Raw genomic sequence first — 26174 nt, 5'->3', positions numbered from 1 at the left:
CCACTGAGTACAAGGCAGGAACCAACCAGGATGGGGTGCAAATCCATCACAGAGATCAGTCACAATCCCACATTTGCACAGGGATAATTTAGAAAAAATTAACCTAAACCATATAAAATTAAGTTGTGTGAGGGCATCCAGATGTATAGGAGAAAACCTTGTGCAGAGGTTTCAATTGCATATAATAGATCCCTGTTTCTACCTGAGCTTTTTGAGATTCTGTGCAATTCAAACTTATACAGATTAGACAGAGTGATAAATCTAAACTCATCCTGTGTGATTGTGTGTGCCTTTGGCTCCTTCATTGTAGCTGATGCTTCAGTTGTAGACTCTGGTTGTTGCCTCCATATAAAGGAAAAAGTAGTTTCAAAAATTTAATATGTGAATTCTACTTCCTGAAGACTTATAGATTACAATGTTTATAGGCATCTGCGTGCCAGAGTAACACTTTTTTTAATATAATTATGCAGTAAACAACATGTAAAGGTCATAAATAATAACAATCACTGCAACTTATTTTGAATGGTATTATTTAAAAATCATTGTACCATTGTAGTTTAAAAACAGAGTAAGAACCGTTTTTTCCAAAAATATAATATGATCAATACTGAGGATTTCCCTTTTGTACATTCATTTACAATATTCATCATATTTCAGAAGGTCTCCGATCTTTGTTCCTGCAAGGTGCTTCTCAAATTTGTCATCTACAGCCTTGCTTTGTTCTTCAGTCAAACAATTTTTCCAGTCACCAATGTCACCTGAGTTGTGGAGAAGATACAATTTTATAATTAATCTTAATTTTACAACACTTTGATTAACTTTTACAATTTTATAACACTGATTCATCTCATTTAGTTATCTTTTTAGGTTTACAGAGTAAAAGAACATTTGCAGATTTCAAATGTATTCAGTGAAACATCACAGCAAAATGACAAACCATTTTATGGATATTTTATAGGCAGTAATTTTTTGTTAAATTAGAGTTGATTTCAGTGCATTACATTAATATTTATATTAGACAAATTTCTCTCCTATTGTGTTTTAAAATATGTCTGTTTATGATAGCACTACACTATAAAAAGCTATTTCCATGAAGCCTATGATGACCGTTCCTATATCTTATCCATGATATTTCCTAAAAAAAAACTCTGGATCAAAAGTGACATCTGTAACTTAGTGAAGACTCGCAGTAACACATTTAAGGTCAGCTATATGGAAAAATACAACAAATACAGGTATGAGCTCAAGCAAGAAACGAAACTTGCTATGTGTGAATACAAGGATAAGGTGAAAACCGAGTATAGCAACACTCACAATATACTGTAAAATTATATATTTTAAAGATGCTTACAGGTTACAAACAAAAAATCAGTTCCAATAGCATCCATATTTTCTCTGCCAGATGAACTTAGCACCATTTCTTGCATGCAAATGCCCACAAAACAACATGACTGATAATTCTCTGGCCCAGTGGAATGACACCAGTAGGAATTTTAAATGAGTTAACATTCAAAAGGGGTCTGGTCTTAATGGAATTTCTAAATATATTTAAAAATTTGTAGCAACTGATTAGCTGGTACATTTACAGGCATTTTTGTTGCCTCACTGAGAGAATACACTACTGGTAAAAAGATTCAGAGCAGACTCAGGTTTTCTAGTTTTTCTTCAAATGTAATCAGCTAAAATGTAATGAATGAGCTAAATGGTGAAAAGATGTAAGCAGTAAACTGCCTGAGGCTTAAATTTAAAGTTTAGGTTAGCAAAACCTGAAAATTAAGTAAAATTCAAAATATTACAAATGGACCTTCTTTAGTTAACATCTAATAGGTTAACAACCTACAGATGTTCTGCAGAAATTAAAGTAAATTAAGCCATACTTTACAATGGCAAACAAAAAATAAGTCAAGGAATCATTAAGTGTACAAAATTTTTTGATTCATCGAAGTTTTTATTTGCCACTGTTTATTTGTTCTATGCCAGTGTACTAATGTCCAAGTAGTACTTCAAAGGGTATAGTGACACAGTCTGTTGCCACTGTGCTTTAAGACATACAGAGAATTTTTAAGTAATCGACAGAAGTTGGGACACCTGTGTAAACTGTTTGATTGAACTTGCAAGGCTTAATTTATTTTAATTGCTGCAGAACTTATGTAGGTTGCAAAATATTAGTAGTTCCCTGAAGAAGGCCCGTTTGTAATATTCTGAAATTTCCATTTTATTTCAGTTTTTGCTTTCCCAAACTTTCGATTTAAACCTCTGGCAGTTTACTGCTTGCTTACCTTTTCTCCATTTTAGGTCATTCTTTTTATTTCAACTGATTAAATTTGAAGAAAAACTGGTAAAACTAAGGTGTTCTAAAAAGTTTGACAAGTAGCGTATATACTCCCTGCTTACTTCAAACTGGCAACAAATGTAGACTGTCTCAATGACTGCAGACTGGGGGGATTCCCTCCTGGTGTGATTAAATGCTTGGAAAATCTGATTAAGCAACACATTAAATATAATTTTCCTAACAGTCTGGACCACCGTTACAGCTAATGAACCAACGCTTCACACTTCATATCATCCAGCCAAAGTACTGTTTATAGACTGCAGATCAAAATTTAACATTGTTAAACCATCAAAGATGATCACCAAGCCCCTAGTCATAAAACTTAGTCCCAATCTCTGGAACTGAAGTTTTAACCTCCTAGATGGTATACGCCAGAAGGTGCAGACTGGCAGCATCATCAGGAGACAAAGAGCACAAATAACAAGTGAATGCCCCATGTGGAGTAAAGACATCAGTGGAGTCCCTCTGGGGAGAGATATTTCATTTCACTATAGTCTGACATGATTTTTATGGTTCTGAAACAGGACACAACTGATTAATCCAGGTAGTATGGAGTTTAAAAATTAACCTGAAGAGATTGGGGGTTGTTCTCTGTTGCGTTGTTCATAAAATCCAAGACTTTTGTCCACCTTTGCATTTCAGCTGGCTAAAAGCTGGAAATTTTGTGACGAATGGGAAATTTTGATACAGTCTGGAATGTAATGTATTAAATGTTTGATCAGCCTACAGTAGTATAGTCAGTCTTCTTCTTCTTCTTTTGGCTGCTCCCGTTAGGGGTCGCCACAGCGGACCATCTTCTTCCATATCTTTCTGTCCTCTGCATCTTGTTCTGTTACACCCATCAATTGCATGTCCTCTCTCTCCACATCCATAAACCTTCTCTGAGGCCTTCCTTTTTTTCTCTTGCCTGGCAGCTCTCTCCTTAGCATCCTTCTCCCAATATACTCATCATCTCTCCTCTGCACATGTCCAAACCAACGCAATCTCGCCTCTCTGACTTTGTCTCCCAACCGTCCAACTTGAGCTGACCCTCTAATGTACTCATTTCTAATCCTATCCAGCCTTGTCACACCCAATGCAAATCTTAACATCTTTAACTCTGCTACCTCCAGCTCTGTCTCCTGCTTTCTGGTCAGTGCCACCGTCTCCAAGCCATATAACATAGCTAGTCTCACTACTGTCCTGTAGACCTTCCCTTTCACTCTTGCTGATATCTGTCTGTCACAAATCACTCCTCACACTCTTCTCCACCCATTCCACCCTGCCTGCACTCTCTTTTTCACCTCTTTTCCACAATCCCCATTACTCTGTATTATTGATCCCAAGTATTTAAACTCATCCACCTTCGCAAACTCTGCTCCTTGCAACCTCACCATTCCACTGACCTCCCTCTCATTTACACACATGTATTCTGTCTTGTTCCTACTAACCTTCATTCCTCTCCTCTCCAAAGCATATCTCCACCTCTCCAGGATCTCCTCAAGCTGCTCCCTGTTATTGCTACAGATCACAATGTCATCAGCAAACATCATAGTCCATGGGGACTCCTGTCTAATCTCGTCTGTTAACCTCCATCCATCCATCCATCCATCCTCTTCCGCTTATCCGAGGTCGGGTCGCGGGGGCAGCAGCTTGAGCAGAGATACTCAGACTTCCTTCTCCCCGGCCACTTCTTCTAGCTCTTCCAGGAGAATCCCGAGGCGTTCCCAGGCCAGCCGAGAGACATAGTCCCTCCAGCGTGTCCTGGGTCTTCCCCTGGGCCTCCTCCCAGTTAGACGTGCCCGGAACACCTCACCAGGGAGGCGTCCAGGAGGCATCCTGATCAGATGCCTGAGCCACCTCATCTGACTCCTCTCGATGCGGAGGAGCAGCGGCTCTACTCTGAGCCCCTCCCGGATGACTGAGCTTCTCACCCTATCTTTAAGGGAGAGCCCAGACACCCTGCGGAGGAAACTCATTTCAGCCGCTTGTATTCGCAATCTCGTTCTTTCGGTCACTACCCATAGCTCATGACCATAGGTGAGGGTAGGAGCATAGATTGACTAGTAAATTGAGAGCTTTGCCTTACGGCTCAGCTCCTTTTTCACCACGACAGACCGATGCAGAGCCCGCATCACTGCGGACGCCGCACCGATCCGCCTGTCGATCTCAAGCTCCATTCTTCCCTCACTCGTGAACAAGACCCTGAGATACTTGAACTCCTCCACTTGGGGCAGGATCTCGCTACCAACTCTGAGAGGGCACTCCACCCTTTTCCGGCTGAGGACCATGGTCTCGGATTTGGAGGTGCTGATTCCCATCTCAGCCGTTTCACACTCAGCTGCGAACCGATCCAGAGAGAGCTGAAGATCACGACCTGATGAAGCAAACAGGACAACATCATCTGCAAAAAGCAGTGACCCAATCCTGAGTCCACCAAACCGGACCCCCTCAACACCCTGGCTGTGCCTAGAAATTCTATCCATAAAAGTTATGAACAGAATGTGACAAAGGGCAGCCCTGGCAGAGTCCAACTCTCACTGGAAGCGGGTTCGACTTACTGCCGGCAATGCGGACCAAGCTCTGACACCGGTTGTACAGGGACCGAACAGCCCTTATCAGGGGGTCCGGTACCCCATACTCCCGGAGCACCCCCCACAGGATTCCCCTAGGGACACGTCGAATGCCTTTTCCAAGTCCACAAAACGCATGTAGACTGGTTGGGCGAACTCCCATGCACCCTCCAGAATTTCTGCTAAGGGTGTAGAGCTGGTCCACTGTTCCGCGACCAGGACGAAAACCACACTGTTCCTTCTGAATCCGAGGTTCAACTATCCGACGGACTCTCCTCTCCAGAACCCCCGAATAGACTTTTCCAGGGGGGCTGAGGAGTGTGATCCCTCTGTAGTTGGAACACACCTTCCGGTCCCCTTTCTTAAAGAGGGGGACCACCACCCCGGTCTGTCAATCCAGAGGCACTGTCCCTGATGCCCATGCGATGTTGCAGAGATGTGTCAACCAAGACAGCCCTACAACATCCAGAGCCTTGAGGAACTCCGGGCATATCTCATCCACCCCCGGGGCCCTGCCACCAAGAAGTTTTTTGACCACCTCGGTGACCTCAGTCCCAGAGATGGGGGAGCTCACCTCCGAGTCCCCAGGCTCTGCTTCCTCATTGGAAGGCATGTTAGTGGGATTGAGGAGGTCTTCGAAGTACTCCTCCCACCAACCCACAACGTCCAGACTCGAGGTCAGCAGCGCACCATCCCCACCATATACAGTGTTGACACTGCACTGCTTCCCCCTCCTGAGACACCGGACGGTGGACCAGAATCTCCTCGAAGCCATCCAAAAGTCGTTCTCCATGGCCTCCCCAAACTCCTCCCATGCCCAAGTTTTTGCCTCAGCAACAACCGAAGCTGCATTCCGCTTGGCCTGCCGGTACCTATTAGCTGCCTCCAGAGTCCCACAGGACAAAAGGGACTGGTAGGACTCCTTCTTCAGCTTGACGGCATCCCTCACCGCCGGTGTCCACCAACAGGTTCGGGGATTGCCGTCATGACAGGCACCGACCACCTTACGGCCACAGCTCCGGTCAGCCGCCTCAACAATAGAGGCACAGAACATGTCCCATTCGGACTCAATGTCCCCCACCTCCCTCAGGACATGGTCGAAGTTCTGCCGGAGGTGGGAGTTGAAGCTACTTCTGACAGGGGGCTCTGCCAGACGTTCCCAGCAGACCCTCACAACACGTTTGGGCCTACCAGGCCGGACCGGCATCCTCCCCCACGATTGAAGCTAACTCACCACCAGGTGGTGATCAGTTGACACCTCCGCTCCTCTCTTCACCCAAGTGTCCAAGACATGTGGCCACAAGTCCGACGACATGACCATAAAGTCAATCATTGAACTGAGGCCTAGCGTGTCCTGGTGCCAAGTGCACATATGAACACCCCTATGCTTGAACATGGTGTTTGTTATAGACAATCCGTGACAAGCACAGAAGTCCAATAACAAAACACCACTCGAGTTCTGATCGGGGGGCCATTCCTCCCAATCATGCCCTTCCAGGTTTCACTGTCATTGCTCACGTGAGCATTGAAGTCTCCCAGCAGTACGAGGGAGTCCCCAGAAGGTATGTCCTCTAGCACCCCCTCTAGGGACTCCAAAAAGGGTGGGTACTCCGAACTGCTGTTCGGTGCGTACGCACAAACAACAGTTAGGACCCGTCCCCCCACCCGAAGGCGAAGGGAGGCTACCCTCTCGTCCACCGGGGTAAACCCCAATGAACAGGCTCCAAGTCGGGGGGCAATAAGTATGCCCACACCCGCTCGGCGCCTCTCACCGGGGGCATCTCCAGAGTGGTACAAAGTCCAGCCCCTCTCAAGGAGATTGGTTCCAGAGTCCAAGCTGTGCGTCGAGGTGAGCCTGACTATATCTAGCCGGAACCTCTCAACCTCGCGCACAAGCTCAGGCTCCTTCCCCTTCAGAGAGGTGACATTCTACGTTCCAAGAGCCAGCTTCTGTAGCCGAGGATCGGACCGCCAAGGTCCCCGCCTTCGGCCACCACCCAACTCACACTGCACCCGACCTCCTTGGCCCCTTCCATAGGTGGTGAGCCCATGGGAAGGGGGACCCACGTTGCCTCTTCGGGCTGTGCCCGGCCGAGCCCCATGGGTGCAAGCCCGGCCACCAGGCGCTCGCCATCGAGCCCCACCTCCAGGCCTGGCTCCAGAGGGGGGCCCCGGTGACACGCGTCCGGGCAAGGGAAAACGTCGTCCAAAGTTTTTATTCATGATAGGAGGTTGCGTCTGTCAACCTGTCCATCACTATTACAAATAAGAAAGCGTTCAGAGCCGACCCCTGATGTAATCCCACCTCCGCCTTGAATGCATCCGTCACTCCTACCGCAGACCTCACCATGGTCACACTTCCCTTGTACATATTCTGTACAACTCTTACATATTTTTCTGCCACTCCCGACTTCATACAATACCACAGCTCCTCTCGGGGCACCCTGTTATATGCTTTCTTCAGGTCCACAAAGATGCAATGAAACTCCTTCTGACCTTCTCTATACTTCTCCATCAACACCCTCAGAGCAAGCATTGCATCTGTGGTGCTCTTTCTTGGTATGAAACCATACTGCTCCTCACTAATCTATACTATATACTGTATATTCTGCCATTCTTTATTATATTCTGTAAGTGCCTTGAGCATGGGAAAGGCGCTATATAAATAAAATGTATTATTATTATTATTATTAATCATCACCTCACTTCTTAACCTAGCTTCCACTACTGTTTCCCATAACTTCATGCTGTGGCTCATCAATTTTAACCCCCTGTAGTTACAATAGTCCTGCACATCCCCTTTATTCTTAAATATCAGCACCAGTACACTACTTCTCCACTCCTCAGGCATCCTCTCACTTTCCAAGATTCCATTAAACAATCTGGTTAAAAACTCCTCTGCCATCAATCCATTTTTCATCCTCTTCATAGCTGTCCTTACTTCCTCCTTGCTAATCCGTTGCACTTCATGATTCACTTTCTCCACATCATCCAACCTCTTCTCTCACTTATTCTCTTCATTCATCACCCACTCAAAGTACTCTTTCCATCAGCTCAACACACTCTCCTTATTTGTGAGTACGTTTCCATCTTTATCCTTTATCACCCTAACCTGCTGCACATCTTTCCCAGCTCAGTCTCTCTGTCTAGCCAATCGGTACTGGTCCTTTTCTTCCTCCTTAGTGTCCAGCCTCTCATACAACTGATCATACGCCTTTCTTTAGCCTTTGCCACCTCTCTCTTCACCTTGCGCCTTATCTCCTTGTACTCTTTCTGCATCTCTCTGACTATCCCACTTCTTCTTTGCTATCCTCTTCCTCTGTATACTCTCCTGTACTTCCCCATTCCACCACCAAGTTTCCTTTTCCTCCTTCCTCTGTCCAGATGTCACGCCAAGCACCTTTCTTGCTGTCACCCTTACTACATCTGCTATAGTTTCCCAACTGTCTGGTAATTCTTCACTACCACCTAGTATAGTCAGTAAACTTGTGAAATTTGCAGATAACACTAAAAATAGAGGGATATCAGATACTGAGGAGCAAAAGGAGTTACGAAAGAAATGTCTTCACTCTTTCAACTTGTGAAACATTTGTTACAGATTCTGCTATGTGGCAGCACGATTAAAATCTTGCTCAATATTTGAGTTTCATTCTATTCCTTTAACAATGCTTTTGTACTCATACCACAGAGACTTGTGATAATGCATGCAATCAACAGTGCTTTTTAAAAGATAAAAGACTAATTGACTGATAATGTGTTTAATTCACCGCCACTTTTGCTGAAACTGAAACCCTTCCCTTTTGAGCATGGAAAGGCCGCTCTGTACCTAAAAGATATCATTATTATTATGTGTCTGACTGCCATTATTTGCACAAATGATAAGGAATGGAAACGATACATCCCTTTAGCAAATGGCTGTACCTGAGCTAAATTGGAAAAACACATTCTCAGCTTATAGAAGGAATATGCTGCCATCTTTCTAATGTTTGGTAGGATCCATTATTTTACTAGATTAACTAAAGAGTGACTACCATCTATTTCTGCTAAGGCAGTTCCCTACTTATGATACTGTATTATTAAAGAATAAACACTCCAATATTGTAATTTATTAGAGAAATATTTTTGTATTATTTATCTGTTGTTAGTAATATGTAATCTTAAAAAATGATAAAGAACTTTTATTTCAAAGACAGTTAAACCTGACCTAAGACTACAAGTCAGTGGGGTAAAACATAGCCATCTTCTGTAGGCTTGTGTGCACCTTTGCTGACGAATATACTTATCTAATGATTGTACTGTTCTGTATGTGTAAAGGAGTGGTGCTGTGACACAGCTTCCTCATAGTTTCAGAGTCCTGGAGCTGAAATCCAGGCCTAGTAAATGTCACTCATATGATCCCATTTACAGTTGCCGATTAGCCTAATCTGCATATTTTTGGAATATGAGAGGGATTAACCTATGCAGAGAAAACCTGCATGGACACATTAAAAAGTCCAAACTCTACACTGACTTGAACTGAGTTCAGAACATTGAAGCCAGGATGCATCTGTACCAGCTACTAGGCTGCTGTTCAGCATCTCAGTGTCACCCTGCAGTTGCAGGTATTTTTGGGACATTACCCAAATATGAGTACTGACTATGTAACTGTCTTATACTCATATTGTTCTTAATTTTTATTCTAACCAAAAAAGTAATTTTTGAAGGTGGATAGTCATTCGAAGTTTCATGATAGTTTTATGTTTCATTGTTAAAGCAACAATGAATTAACTCTTGAAGTACTTAGAACACAGTGGTATGGGGTTGCAATTATTTTATAAACCTTATTGAGTGCCTAAGGGCTGCTAACAAGTATTTCTGTATTGCATAAAGGAATTATATTACTAAACTGAGTTTTTACTGAGTTCCTGTAACCTGGCAGTGAGCCTATCTGATTGTATAGGACAGAACTGTCCAACTCCAATCAAGGACAGCAGCAATGGCTCCTTTTCCTGCCACTTTCTTAATCAGTGACCAATTTCTACTGTTAATTGACTTAATTTCCCTTCATTTTAATTGCCTTATATTTTAAGCTACTGTCCGCTGCATTGCTTTTTATTCTTAAAATGCCAGTCAAACAAAAATGAGATGTGATGTGAGTGAACAGATAACCAGCTAAGTTGGGGCCTCAAACTACAACTTTATTCCATTCCAACTACAGTGATCCCTCGCTATATCGCGCTTCGTCTTTCGCGGCTTCACTCCATCGCGGATTTTAAATGTAAGCATATGTGAATATATATCGCGGATTTTTCACTGCTTCGCGGATGTCTGCGGTCTACAGTACGTGTGGTTCCTCAGTTGATTTGCCCATTTGAATTCAAACAAGGGACACATTTGAATTGAAACAAGGGACTCTATTGGTGGATGGCTGAGAAGCTACCCAATCAGAGCATGCGGTTAAGTTCCTGTGTGCTGCTGATTGGCTCAGCGACGGAGTGCTGCATTAACCAGGAAGTACTAATCTCACTCATTCAGCATTAACGTGCACAAGCGCCAACAGAAGATGCAAATGATTGCAGAAAAGGTAAAAGTTTTGGATATGCTGAAGGAAGGAAACAGCTACACCGCTGCAGGACACCATTACAGCATAAATGAGTCCACTATTCTTTTTATTTAAAAAGGAGGAAAAGCATATAAGATCTACGGCCGCAGTGTCTTTTAACCAGGGCGCAAAATGAGTTGCAAGTGGACGTTGTAAGGCAGTATTCTGGATGGAATCTGCTTTAGGGATTTGGATTGAAGAGTGATGGAAAAAGAACAACGGTGGTGCTAAACAGTCGCCTGAAGAGGCTCCTTTAGAAGAGCTGTAACGTTATCCTTTGTTGTGCAGTAAAATTAAACTCATCGTTATCGGACAAGTTGTCGTGTCATTGTTGGTGAGTAACCATAATTAATTATTTACGTACAGTACTTATTACATGTACATAGTTTAGTGTCACTGTACACACATTTTATTGTATACAATTTTTCTTGCATTGTACGTATTTATTGATGGTGGCCTGTCTGTCGTAATGGCTGTAACATATGTGATATTGGAGACGCTCGATATCTTTAAAATAATATTTAGGTTTTACTGTGTTTACATACATAATTTCAACGAATCTTACCTAATATCTAAGAGAATACAAAGGGTTTATGCTGTATAATTGTGCGTGAAATGTTTATAATAGTGTGGGAGAGTTTATAAGGGCTTAAAATATATAAAAATAACCATATAAACATATGGTTTCTACTTCGCGGATTTTCTTATTATAGTGGCTCTGGAACGCAACCCCCGCGATGGAGGAGGGATTACTGTATTTTCTTAATTAGAATCTAATTCTTGATGTTGTTATTTAATCTATTATATAATTCCATTTCTTGTTGGTACTTTATATATATATAATACACTACCGTGACTGTCCATTTGTCTGTCCAGGATTTTAAATCACCTGTAGCTTGCAAACCGTTTGACTTATTGACCTGAAATTTGGTACACATATACTACGTGACGTCTACTATCTGCTTTCGGGGTGATTATTGACCTCCAAGGTGATTCCTCTTTTTATTTATATTTTTTTAGGGTAGAAGCAACCCTCGGGAGCGCCCAGCAGGGCGGCCATGTGGCACATGTGTATAGGTGCCGTTCTCATCCCTACCACGTTCGCCGTCACTTCCCCTACCTCTTCATATCTTAAATCATTCTTAAGGCAGATTAAAGACTTAAGTGCCAGCTTAAGTGAAAAATTTATTAATGTTATCATGCAGTGTGCCATTACTGGTTTTCAGATATTGTATGATGGACACAGGTTAGCTGGTCATGTGTTAGCTCATTTTGTGTATAATTATTGTTTGGCTGCTAATCAAGGGAAAAAGAAACAAAGGGTCAGAGTCTTAAATACTGTAGCAAGTCTATAAAACATTAAGGCAAAAGAAGTTAATCAGCAGCTAAAACAGGTCACCAATTAAGAAAAAGATTATAATGAAAATCTACAGCCATAGTAGCCCTCCAGGGTCGAAGTTGGACACTCCTGCAATAGAATGTCCTATAAATGTCCAAAACTCAGCCATATATGGTGTGTACAGACACATTCAAAGATTTGCCTTTGGTATAATGCGGCAATTATTGCCCTGTTGAATCTGACTATGTGGCTGAAAATGTGGCATTTGAAGGCTGAAGTTTTTATGTGGCTTGTTTTCTCAAGTGCTGCAGAGAAAAGCCAAGTAAAATGACACCTTTTATTGGCTAAATAAAAAGATTGCAATATGCAAGCTTTCGAGGCAACTCAGGCCCCTTCTTCAGGCAATATGTAATCAAGTGCTGCAGATAACACTCCTTTACTCTTGGCCAAACCTGTAACAGGGTTTTTGAAATCCTTACTTTATCTGCTCCATTTCATTTATTTTTTAATTTACCTACATAATTTCATATGCAATGTATTGAATATTAAAGATAATGTTTACTTAAAGCTGTAACGGTGTGTTTCTAAGAAGACCACAAGCCATTTAATTCATTTCACTTTAATGGTAACATACTCATTCTCTTATTCTTATTGACTATGAACTTTCAGCTTAACTCTGTCTCTTGTATCTCTTATCTTGTCCTATCAGTTGCTTGATATTTGTATCTTTTAGAAGTAACAGAGAAGCCACTAAGCTGCTGAGTCATGCAGGGTAATATTTCATTTGGAGTTTTGCATGCCTGATCCTGTAGACCTTTCTCTGGAATCACCTATATGTAAAAGCCACGTTTATATGGGCATTATCTTTTTCAACTGCTTTAACTGTTTTGTTATTGTTTTTACAATGAGAATAATTAATAACAATAATTCTTTGCCTTTATATAGCACTTTTCTCTCTACACAAAGTGCTTTATATAGTGAGTGGGGAGCTACTTCAACCACCATTAATGCAATGCACATTTCAAGTCTATTTTCTGGCAAGAACCTGTCATCATATTTGTATCAGATACACCTGCAAGAAAAGAATTTAATGTTTTCCCAAGTCACATTTCTTTCCTACATGTAGTAATTGGTTAAATCAGTTCAAAAACACAGTAAATTTGTCAGTGTTATATTAACTCTTTAAGTGTTAAATGACATTTGGTCCTGTCCTGCAGAGTGTTAAAAATTCACTTTGTAAAGTGTTACATTTTCAAGTGTTGCTTTTGTTCCACATTGTGTTTGACTCTAACACTACACTACATCAAACAATGTAAAAAACATTTTACAAAACAAAACATCTATATAACACTGACACTATCCGACTCCCTAAATGTTAAATAAAAATGACTTTGACACTACTTTAACTCCCTGGAGTGTACACAGTACAAATCTATTTTGTATTGTTATGCATTAGGCAGCTGGGTATTTACATGTAATTCACATACATTATGGAATGATATGCATTGATAGCTGTGTGTTAACTTTACATAAAGTACTCTCGAGGTTTGTGATAGCACGAAAAGCTTATGATTTGTTATGACTAAAAAAAAAAAAGAATCTCTCTTGTTAAAGTTGTTACATTCAAATCAAGCAATCAATCATGACAGACACAGATTACTCACTTTAATATTTCCAATAATAGTTAATGCCTCAAAAATCATACAGAAAGTAACAGTGGATAGCCACTCAATGCCCATCATATATAAATGAGCAGAGTTTAATATTATCTTGACTCCACAGTTTAACTCCAGATTTGAACATCAGCACTGAGGGGCATTTTACTCTTTCGGGTTTTAATTTTGCACAGTTAGTGTTAAAAACAGTTAACACTGTGACTCAAGCACTATCATTTTTACTGTGGCAGAGCCTATTCTGTCAGTGTCAATGATAGTCTGTTATCGGGTCCACACAAACACAGTCACTAACTCAAATCAGGGCAGTAAAGACTAGCTAATCCTCATGACGCCATGTCGATCAATGAATTGAGGAACCTGTCGTGGGTACCGAAAGAACAGACAGTCCAGATTACATCAGCTCAGTGCTAGCTGCTGCTACACAATCCTCCTCAGTCAGTCACAGTTATATTTTTGTGTTACTAGATGCTAAGACATTTATAGTTTTTCTTTGTGCATTACTAAGTTTGGTGGAAGGGGTATGAACTGACACTCTCAAGTAATACTGGCATCCAAATAAAAATAGACTGTAAAAATCCTTTATTGTTTATCCTATTAATCTTTCATTTAAAATATTAACAAAAGTGTAACATTTAATTGAAGTAAAATAATTAGGCAACACTTAGGCACTTAATTAGGTAGTTAATTATGCAAAAGTGCATCTATTCCTCATTTACTATTACAGTGCATCCAGAAAGTATTCACAGTGCATCACTTTTTCCACCTTTTGTTATGTTACAGCCTTATTCCAAAATGGATTAAATTCATTTTTTTCCTAAGAATTCTGCACACAACACCCCATAATGACAACGTGAAAAAAGTTTACTTGAGGTTTTTGCAAATTTATTAAAAATAAAAAAACTGAGAAATCACATGTACATAAGTATTCACAGCCTTTGCTCAATACTTTGTTGATGCACCTTTGGCAGCAATTACAGCCTCAAGTCTTGTTGAATATGATGCCACAAGCTTGGCACACCTATCCTTGGCCAGTTTCGCCCATTCCTCTTTGCAGCACCTCTCAAGCTCCATCAGGTTGGATGGGAAGCGTCGGTGCACAGCCATTTTAAGATCTCTCCAGAGATGTTCAATCGGATTCAAGTCTGGGCTCTGGCTGGCCCACTCAAGGACATTCACAGAGTTGTCCTGAAGCCACTCCTTTGATATCGGGCTGTGTGCTTAGGGTCGTTGTCCTGCTGAAAGATGAACCGTCTCCCCAGTCTGAGGTCAAGAGTGCTCTGGAGAAAGTTTTCATCCAAGATGTCTCTGTACATTGCTGCAGTCATCTTTCCCTTTATCCTGACTAGTCTCCCAGTTCCTGCCGCTGAAAAACATCCCCACAGCATGATGCTGCCACCACCATGCTTCACTGTAGGGATTGTGCCTGGTTTCCTGCAAACGTGACGCCTGGCATTCACACCAAAGAGTTCAATCTTTGTCTCATCAGACCAGAGAATTTTTTTTCTCATGGTCTGAGAGTCCTTCAGGTGCCTTTTGGCAAACTCCAGGCGGGCTGCTTTGTGCCTTTTACTAAGGAGTGGCTTTTGTCTGGCCAATCTACCATAGAGGCCTGATTGGTGGATTGCTGCAGAGATGGTTGTCCTTCTGGAAGGTTCTCCTCTTTCCACAGAGGACCTCTGGAGCTCTGACAGAGTGACCATCGGGTTCTCGGTCACCTCCCTGACTAAGGCCCTTCTCCCCCGATCGCTCAGTTTAGATGGCCGGCCAGCTCTAGGAAGAGTCCTTGTGGTTTCGAACTTCTTCCACCTACGATTGATGGAGGCCACTGTGCTCATTGGGACCTTCAAAGCAGCAGAAATTTTGCTGTAACCTTCTCCAGATTTGTGCCTTGAGACAATCCTGTCTTGGAGGTCTACAGACAATTCCTTTGACTTCATGCTTGATTTGTGCTCTGACATGAACTGTTAACTGTGGGACCTTATATAGACAGGTGTGTGCCTTTCCAAATCATGTCCAGTCAACTGAATTTACCACAGAAGGACTCCAATTAAGCTGCAGAAACATCTCAAGGAAGATCAGGGGAAACAGGATGCACCTGAGCTCAATTTCGAGCTTCACGGCAAAGGCTGTGAATACTTATGTACATGTGCTTTCTCAATTTTTTTTATTTTTAATAAATTTGCAAAAAACCTCAAGTAAACTTTTTTCACGTCGTCATTATGGGGTGTTGTGTGTAGAATTCTGAGGAAAAAAATGAATTTAATCCATTTTGGATTAAGGCTGTAACATAACAAAATGTGGAAAAAGTGATGCACTGTGAATACTTTCCGGATGCACTGTATGTAACAAGACCTTAGCATGCACTTCTTTCAATCTTCTTAACACTTACAAAGCATTGGTAAAGTGTTTATTCATTTCTATAATGTGACCTACTAACAAAACTTCACTCTTTTAGGTGGCTCAACTGAGACACATTTCTTATGATATTACAAATTTAATATAAGACCTATAAATCCTTTATATTAACAAGTAATTTTACCATGATGCCAATATGTCACACTACACAGAGATGAATAACTTATTTACTGGTATTTTGTAAGTGTGATGAAGAACAAAAGAAGCCTTTGTTAAGGTCTTGTTACAAAAGAGTAATTGAGTAACAGATGAGTAATAGATGCATTTTTGCTGTACCTAAACTTAAGTGTTACCAATAAATAAAAGGAAAAAGAATGTTTCATCATGAAACAAACATTTTTCTCAAACATATGTGTGCCACAATTTTTTATTTATTTTAAATAAATTGATCTGAGTGAGTAGGAAAACTTAAATGGTCAACCACGACTTCCTTTTTCACTGGAATATAAACAAGAGCTGACACACAGGACAAATTTCTTTAGTCATCCATCACATTGGGAAAGACCTGAAAACACAGTAATGATATGTGACAAAAGGTTGTTGAATTGCACAAAATCAGGAAATAACAATAAGAAATTAGCTAAATGGTTGAAAAAAATGCTCATTTCCATTATCAGTAATCGGTAAGTGTAAAGCAACTATAGATGTTAAGAATTGGTCTGGAAGAGGACGGATGATTGACCCCATGCACAGTAAGGAGGACAGTTCAAGTGACCAAAGAATCTCCTAGGGTCACAGCTGGAGATGTTAATTGGGTCTTGGGGTCAGAAAGTCTCCAGAACTGCGATCAAACATCGCCTACATAAACACAAGTTGTTTGGGAGAGTTGCCAGAAAAAAAGCGTCTGCTGTGAAACAGCAAACTCAGGCATATTCAGCTTGACAAACATTACTGGAAGTTTCACTGAGGCACAAAGCAGGAAGACTGTTGCTGTAGTGCAAAGATGGATAGCAGATATCAAGCTGAACTTCCCTTCTAACTAAATGTGAATGCAGTTGTATTCTCAATAAGCCATCCAGGCTCAACTTTGGAATCAGAAAAATATCCAGCAGAGGTCACCAGAACACTCAGATATTAAAATCTCTGGCAGAGCCAGAGATTCTGATTGGTATGGGTGGTATGCCTGTAGATCAAAATTCTGCTCTGACTGAATGCATTTATTGGACAGAGCTGCTCTATTTGAAAGATTGTCAACATAGTCTAAGTCCATCTTTTGTAGCCCTCTTCAACCAGTAGAATAAGTGTATTGTTGACAGAACAGATAATTTATGAATTTGCCAATACAAATTGGCATACTGGCATTAATGCTTGTATGGTATTTGTCATCATGTACCCATTGTTTGTGAGTTAATTTGCATAAATAATAACAATAATTCTTTATACTTATATAGCACTTTTCTCACTACTCAAAGCGCTCTCCATGTAGGGAGGACCCAGGATGTGAACCTGTCTTTGCTAAGTTAATTCATTTTTCTTCCAAGTAAATAAAGGAATAAACAATTACAGAAAGAGGGTCAATACATTTATTTTGTTACTCAGCAACAACTGTAAGAACAGGATTACACAGTTTGTCATTGTCTCACCCGATGAATTCAGACTAGGGTTGCATGGATTGGTGGAGCCTATCCCTGTTAGCACTGGGCACAAAGCAGGAACAAACTCTGGATAGTGTGCTAGTCCATTGCAGGGCGAACACACACACACACACACACACACACACACTAAGGCCACTTTAGGGTCACCAGTTCATCTAACCTGCAAGTCTTTGGACAGTGGGAGGAAGCCAAACCACAGGGAGTACACCCACACAGGCACGAAGAGATGTATTTTATTACTGTTAAAAGTGATTTTTCAAAAATATGAAAGCATTAGGATTAAATAATCATGCAAACAGTATATTTTCTTTTCTTCTTGCTTAAGATTTTTTCCAACATAAACAATGTCACAAAAAACTTGGCTTTCAGTGCTTTGAAATAGTAATATTAGTGAAAACAAAATTTCAGTTTTGTAATTTTTAATTCAGTAATTTTAGATTGAAAACATCTATCTATCTATCTATCTATCTATCTATCTATCTATCTATCTATCTATCTATCTATCTATCTATCTATCTATCTATCTATCTATCTATCTATTGTGGTGGATGGCCAGGTCCCATGCCCGGCCGGGACGCCCCTTCCGGGGGAGCAACCATGGGCGTCTCACTACCTCCCCCAGGACACTTGGTGGCAGCCTCCCTGGCTGACAATGGTGCCTCCGTTTCCCGCAGGGTTTCATGGGAGATGGAGTTCTCCACAACACTGTGGGGATCTGGGGTGGCCGCCCGGGGGTGCTGCATGGATCCCAGAGCCCACCTGGACACCTCTATAGTCCCGCCCGGAGGTGCAATTAGCAACAGGTGATCAAGCACCTGGAGCACTTCTGGGTAGGCTATAAAAAGGGCCAGCATCCACCACTCAGGAGCCAGAATCGGGAGGAAGAGGATGAGGTTGCCTGGGAGGAGTGGTGGTGCCAAGGTGGAGAGAAAAAGTGTTTGTGTGTTGGCTAAGTGCTTTTGGGACTGTGTTGTGGCTGGAGGGATTACGGGGAAGATGTGCCCTCCAGCTGAAGAAAAATAAAAAGTCTGTTGATTTTACACGTGCCTCTGCGTCAGTCTGTGCCGGGTCGGGCTCTACATAGCACTTTATTACACTATCTATCTATCTATCTATCTATCTATCTATCTATCTATCTATCTATCTATCTATCTATCTATCTATCTATCTATCTATCTATCTATCTATCTATCTATCTATCTATCTATCTATCTATCTATCTATCTATCTATCTATCTATCTATCTATCTATCTATCGTATAGGGGTGTATATATAGTGTTATTGGTAAATACCCTCTTGGCATCTTTGAACACCAAGAATAATGACAAAGACATGAAGCTGGTCTCAGTGTGCGGTGTTAGAATTAACTAAAAGACATAAACACAACTCCTCATTTAATATCAGTCTGCAATTTAAAAGTTGCAATGCAGGGCTTCATTCCAGTCTTTGGCAAGATCTTCTCTTTACCCCCATGTTTCAAGGAATTCAGTATTCAAGAATATCATCCTGAATTCAAAAAATCCTAACCATCAAAATATGACATGTGTGCACCACTCCTATGTCACCTCTCGCTAACGCTATGCAGTACGCCTGCTCAGTAATCCTCATTGCCAGCTCTGCCACATTAAAAGCCCAGATATGTTTTACATATGTTTTAGAATTGTTTGTTAGTATTTACATTCAGGCCTGCAATTCTATCAATCAATATCTCTATTTGTGGGTTTATATATGTGTAAAATGGTTCCCCTCTTGCCAATTTATAATTCTTGTCTGAAACCTATATGAAAAAATGTTTCTGTGACATGTTCTTGTTATTGCTTAGTAATAAAATCTGATCATAAGAAAATCCACCCATTCATCTATTTTCCAACCCACTGAATCCGAACACAGGGTCACGGGGGTCTGCTGGAGCCAATCCCAGGGCACAAGGCAGGAACCAATCCCGGGCAGGGTGCCAACCCACCGCAGGACACACACAAACACACCCACACACCAAGCACACACTAGGGCCAATTTAGAATCTCCAATCCACCTAACCTGCATGTCTTTGGACTGTGGGAGGAAATCCACGCAGATATGGGGAGAACATGAAAACTCCATGCAGGGAGGACCCGGGAAGCGAACCCGGGTCTCCTAACTGCGAGGCAGCAGCGCTACCACTGCACCACCATGCCACACAATGCTTTAGTTTCCTCCCAAAAATGTTCAGTTAATCAGATGCACTAAATTGGCCAAATACAAGTTAATGGGTGTGCGTTGTGAAGGTGTCCCGTAACTGGCTGGCCTCCTGACCCATTCATTGTCTGTGAGTTTACATATTTTATCCAGGTTTGTGTGACACTTCCATCTGAACTCCATTTTTCTTAATTACAAAGATGTTCAGGTTAAACTGACTCTTAATTAGCATTAATGGTGTTGTGGATTGGTTGCTGTCTTGTGTTCAGTGCTACTGGGATATACAGTACACTAGATCTTTTTCACACATTGTTGGAGGCTACCATAGATGTTTGAAACACAGCCACGCCATAAGGTTTGCATAGCTAGCAGTATCTAAGCTAAAATGAGAATGGGGTAACACACATAAAATATTCAGTTAACAGGTGACTCTGTCATAAAACATATTAATGGATGCCACAAATATTGCCTCCCCCAGGACGCTTGGTGGCAGCCTCCCTGGCTGACAATGGTGCCTCCGTTTCCCGCAGGGTTTCATGGGAGATGGAGTTCTCCACAACCCTGTGGGGATCTGGGGTGGCCGCCCGGGGTGCTGCATGGATCCCAGAGCCCACCTGGACACCTCTACAGTCCCACCCGTCATAAGAAAATACAATGGTAAAAGAAAACAAAAACAAAAGACATAAATGATTGTCACATAATGTAACATAATAAAGTGATAGCTGACAAACACTTCAGCCTTCCCTCTTTATTTATCTATACACTAACCATTTCAAAACCTTTCCAATGAAAACAATAGTGTTATACTACTCTGTATATTGATTCACATTTTTCTGTCTTCAACAAATCTTTCCTGTTTTTAAAGGTTCATTTAACTGCTGTTGGGTTGAGGGAAGTTTAACATTTGTATTAGATGTTTTTTAATGAATACAGAACATTCTGAGTTCCATGAGCTTACTTTATAAGGCATGTTGTAAATATGATAACTTTTGTAACATATTACATATAAATTGCATTTTTAGTCACTCTGCTGATTACACAGCTTGAATACAGACAAAGGCAGTAAGCAGGTATTTTTTTCATTCATCCATTATGTAAGCCTGCTTTTTTCAATTTAATTTTTGCATGGTATTGGACACAGCAAGGACCATCACACACTTCACACTTCACACTGGGTTAACATACAGGCTGTAATTTAAACACAGTACAAGTCTGAGATGTGGAGGAAAGCGGAATTCCTGGAGAAAACCCACAGAGACATGGAATGGTCCAGTTTGGTTTCCCGGACCTTAACTGAAGCAGTATTAACATATGCCACACCAAACATCCATCCATCCATCCATTTTCCAACCCGCTGAATCCGAACACAGGGTCACGGGGGTCTGCTGGAGCCAATCCCAGCCAACACAGGGCACAAGGCAGGGACCAATCCCGGGCAGGGTGCCAACCCACCGCAGGACACACACAAACACACCCACACACCATGCATACACTAGGGCCAATGTAGAATTGCCAATCCACCTAACCAGCATGTCTTTGGACTGTGGGAGGAAACCGGAGCACCCGGAGGAAACCCACGCAGACACGGGGAGAACATGCAAACTCCACGCAGGGAGGACCCGGGAAGTGAACCCGGGTCCCCAGGTCTCCCAACTGCGAGGCAGCAGCGCTACCCACTGCGCCACCGTGCCGCCCGCCACACCAAACAAATATTTTTAAAAAAGAACAGGAAATTAAAAAATATTTGCTACCTTTCCTGAATAAAATATTGCCCATTTCACCATGAGTATTCATAGAGTTTTCCTTCATTGATTTAAACGTACTCATACTGCATATTGACTGGATCTGCTCGTCAGTAAGTGTGAAATTCAAGAACTTGGCAATTTTCTTAATTTCTTCAGACATGTTCTGGAAATAAATGAAAAAAGCAGATTATTGAATTTATAATTGATTTGCCCAAAACAAATTGATTGGCAATGATATGGTTGTTCAGTTTATAATAAACAAACTCAAAACTGTGCAATCCTTTTCAGGATTGAGAAGAAACCAGACCCTGCCGCAGTAGCATTGAACATGAGGCAGGAACCAACTCTATATGGTCTGCCAGTCCTTCTGAGGACCCACCCATCCTCTTGAGCCTAATTTACGATTGCACGTAATTCAGATATGGGAGGAAAACTGACACGGACAAAAAGAAAATATGCAGGATTTGAACCAAGTATTCTGGATCTAAGAAGTAGCAGCATTAACCTTTGTGCCATCCTTTTAAGGTTATAAGTTGTCTAAATGTTTCCCATTCATTAATAACAAAATGTATTCATTTTTCTTTGGAGAAAAAAACAACAAATAAAATGTAAAAGTGCTTACTTTTTTCAGCTCTTCGTATATTACGACGAGTACATTTTCATCATTGACCTTCTTGTTCCAAGCTGATATGTAGTCAAAGTAGGAGCCATAGAAAGCTGCACAGACAATAATAAGGCAGGAAAATGAAAAATACACTCAATACCAATATTGGTTGAAGTATTGGCTTATAATGCAAAACAATTCTTGTGAATGTTATGATATTAACTAATAATAAATGAGTAGCACAACTTATATATTCCAGAAATTTATTTTTAAAGGTTACAAACAGTAACCATGAACCAAGAAGTCATTTAACCAACATAAACATAAAAAATTACAATGTTCTAAAAAAAGTGTGCCATATAGTCTGTGCTTACTGTAATAGTCAATCTTAAAATGTTAATGTTAAATTTGACATAAACATTTGCTTAAACAGAAGTTTTTAGTTGCAGATAGTTGCGTAGTTAATGGAAGATTCTTTTATCTCCTACTAGCAAAATACCCGCGCTTCGCAGCGGAGAAGTAGTGTGTTAAAGAGGTAATGAAAAAAAAAGGAAACATTTTAAAAATAACGTAACATGATTGTCAATGTAATTGTGTTGTCATTGTTATGAGTGTTGCTGTGTTTTATATATATAAAATACACACACACACATATAAACATATATATACATATACATATACACATATATATACATATCTACATATATATATATATATATATATACATATACACATCCACATATCAACATATATATATACACATATATACACACACACACGCTTTATGGGTGATGATTGTTTTACTCTTTTTATGTTTATTTTATTTTATTGTAGAATCAACTCCTATCTGCGCACAGCAGGGCAGCCGTGGGCAGATGCGTATGGTGTATTCACTCCATGTTATCGTGCATTGCGCTGTCAGTGGTATTTTGATAAAAGAATTTGAACAACATATAAGAAGCGTATAAATTATTAAACAGTAAAACATTAACATTTAAGAAGTAAAGTTACATTAAGTACTACTGCAGTGCCTTCGGGTATACCTCATTTTTTGTTTGCCCATTACATGCTTAAATGTATACATTTTTTGGTGCACCTACCCGAGAACACGCGACATATAACCGAGCGTGGGAGAAGCATGGATTTTAAACACGCGTTGAGTTCATCTGCTGGTCTCCCTCGTGGAATAACTGGTAATGTTTGACTAAAATCTACATTGAGTAAAACGACATTACCTCCTATTTTTTTTTTTACGATCTCTGAGATCTTGCTTTTTTCGGTTCAAGGCTTCATAAGCTCTTTTATGTTGTATGGTGTACTTATCCCAAACCATCATCTTTGAATGTTGCAAGACTTTCGCCTTGTATGTAGATCGGGGTAATTACATTCATTGCATTCCTAGTCTGAATCACAATCTGATTGTATGGGTGGTTACCTGGCACTGTAGGGTTGCCACCCGTCCTTTAAAATACGGAATCGTGCCGCGTTTGAGAATGAAATTGCGCGTCCCGTTTTGAATCAATACTGGACGGGATTTATCCCGTATTTTTTTTATCATTTTTTTTTTAAAGCAGCGTCTCATGCAAATCATCCCACACGCATTTTATGAAGATGCCTCCTTTCCTACTTTGGATTGGGTAATACTTGATGTCATCGTTAGTTTGATTGGTGTTTTTAACTGTCCAGTGAGGAGGGCGTGTCTTTTAAGTACAGTCTGCAAAGTGTTGGCACTGAGATGTGGCGTCAGCGCCATAGTTGAAGCCCCTAACGTTGCGGTCAGCAAGTCGGCTAACATCCGCCATGTGCTGTCTTTCAGTTGCGAGAAGCAGATCATAGAATGGTTGAAACTGTTGCCCCTAACGTTGCGCCACGGCGTGTGGTTCGTTTATACCTCGTGTCTTCTCATTAAACTTTTATCTCGCGAATATGTTATTGCAATCCGCAGTGGGAGCGTTTCTATAAACTTAATTGAAACTTACGTTTTACACCGTGCTTTGTTTCCCTTATGAACATGCTTGTATGCTTAACTCGCTCCGTTCTCAATTGTTTAATTAATTTTTTGCTCTTCGCTGTTTGCGGCTGTTCCTCCATTTCCCCCTACTTCGTTCTTTTATCTCGCGAATATGTTATTGCAATCCTTAACGGGAGCGTTTCAATAAACTGATTGAAAATAGTTTTGCATTTACCTTTTTAGTAAAAGGCGAGCTTTTAAGCCTGAGAAATCACCCCGTAAATGCACACGTTTAATTGGACATGTGTTAATATGTATGGTTACACAGTATTAAAAGACAGTGAACAACGTCAGTTACCTTTCTTCCCGCGTTTGATAAAAGGTGAGCTTTTAAGCCTGAGAAATCACCCCGTAAATGCACACGTTTAATTGCACATGTGTTAATATGTATGCTTACACAGTATTAAAAGACAGTCAAAAATTAACGTTATTTACCTTCGTTCCCGTGTGTGACTCGTGCTGTAAATGTCTTCCTTGTTTTTAGTTCACGTGATTACGTAGGAGGCGTGATGACGCGATACGTGACTCCGCCTCCTCCATTACAGTGTATGGACAAAAAATATGTTCCAGTTATGACCATTACGCTTTGAATTTCGAAATGAAACCTGCCTAACTTTTGTAAGTAAGCTGTAAGGAATGAGCCTGCCAAATTTCAGCCTTCCACCTACACGGGAAGTTGGAGAATTAGTGATGAGTGAGTCAGTCAGTCAGTCAGTCAGTCAGTGAGGGCTTTGCCTTTTATTATTATAGATAAACTAACATGTAACAGAAATTCTCAGTTCTATCTTTAATATATTCAAACTAATATATTCAACGAGGCAGTGCAGTAAATAGCAGTAGCTGACTCCAGCATCTCTGTAAGTAAATAACCAGCATTGTAGTGACAAATAGTTATAAGTAACAGAAACAATGATTCCTTAATAGTGAAGAGAAAGGTAGCAGCTGACTTCAAAATGGTAAAGAGAAGAGCTCAGCTGCATGTAAGCAGGCAACCAAAATTAAGACACTGATTAATTAAAAATGGCTGTAGGAGCAGACAAGAAGTTAACTAGCAGTGGATACTCAGTAAGTTCTTCTAGTTGGAACAGTTCTTAGTGATCAAGAATGTAGAGCAGTTAAGAGAGCAACAGCATAAGGGTTCAGTAATGTGAAGGAATAGAAATGGTATGAGTGGAGAGCTTTTAGGTAAGGAATTAGAGGAGATCAAAGTTAAGAGAGCAGACAAAGAAAAGTAAAGTTAACCTTATAGAAGGTGAAAGAGCAGGCAGTCAAGGCAGAGAATATTACAGAAGCTTAGGAATTGTTAAATAACTGCAGCAGTTATTTAATCAATTTTTGTTTAGCTTAATTTATTTTATTAGTTTTACCATTTAAGTTAAACATTTTCTTTTTAATTAAAAAACAAAGGTGAACAGTTTTAGTAATCCAAAGTCAAATTTTAATAATGAGGTCAGTGCAATGCAAGTCTTCTTGGATGCTGGACTTTTTAGAAACTTCAATGAGTTCTACATCTGCAGCAGATGCCAGCTGATCCAGCACTTCAAGCTCTGGGACACTGAACTGGAGGAGGAGTTGGCTGGCCTACATTGTGTTAGAGAATTGACAGAATTAGCCCAGGTGTCCTTTAGAGAGATAGTGTGCTCCCCTAAAGTGGCACCAGAGGAGATTCCAGGCCAGACAGGTAGAGATAGATGGGTTATGGTTTCAAGGCGTAAGGTAAAGGGTGCACATTGTCCGGGTGCATCAACCCCAGAATTGGAAGTGTCACACCATTTTCAGGTGATTCTGAAGATTCTGAAGTTGTAAGCAGGCCTTAAGAAGTCTCAATAATCCACCTCAAAACCAGTTTGCAGAAAAAGACAGGTAGTGATACTTAGGGACTAAGATGTAAGGGGGATTGAAGCACAGCTTTGCTTCAGAGACTGAGAGTATCACATGGTGTGTTGCCTTCTGGGTCCACAAGTGGGAGACCTCCTTGGAAGGGTTGATAGGCTCTTGGTCAGAGTGTTTGGGGGGAGTGCAGTTGTTGTGGTCCATGTTGGAACAAATTAAACACATAAGGGTAGTCTATCAGTTCTGCAATCCAAATTTAAACAGGTGCCAGTGCTGAGGAGCAGAACTGAGAAGGTAGTGTTCTCTGAATGTCAT

General features: G+C 40.9%; 1 protein-coding gene across 7 annotated transcripts in view; it reads right to left on the bottom strand.

Annotated features, from left to right (window-relative positions):
- Window positions 1-591: 591 nt before the first annotated feature.
- Window positions 592-26174, bottom strand: part of LOC114649318 (sulfotransferase 6B1-like) — a 296944-nt gene continuing 271361 nt past the window's right edge. For all 7 annotated transcript variants that reach the window (XM_051925627.1, XM_051925626.1, XM_051925621.1 and 4 more), the window contains exons 5-7: window positions 22034-22128; window positions 21418-21574; window positions 592-758 (exon numbers count right to left, since the gene is read on the bottom strand). In XM_051925627.1, the coding sequence (XP_051781587.1) occupies window positions 631-758; window positions 21418-21574; window positions 22034-22128 (380 nt within the window). In that variant the 3' untranslated portion in view covers window positions 592-630. The remainder of the gene's footprint in view (window positions 759-21417; window positions 21575-22033; window positions 22129-26174) is intronic.

This window comes from Erpetoichthys calabaricus, chromosome 3 (genome assembly GCF_900747795.2).
Source record: "Erpetoichthys calabaricus chromosome 3, fErpCal1.3, whole genome shotgun sequence".
Lineage (NCBI taxonomy): Eukaryota > Metazoa > Chordata > Cladistia > Polypteriformes > Polypteridae > Erpetoichthys > Erpetoichthys calabaricus.
This window is presented reverse-complemented; position numbering and strand designations above follow the sequence as displayed.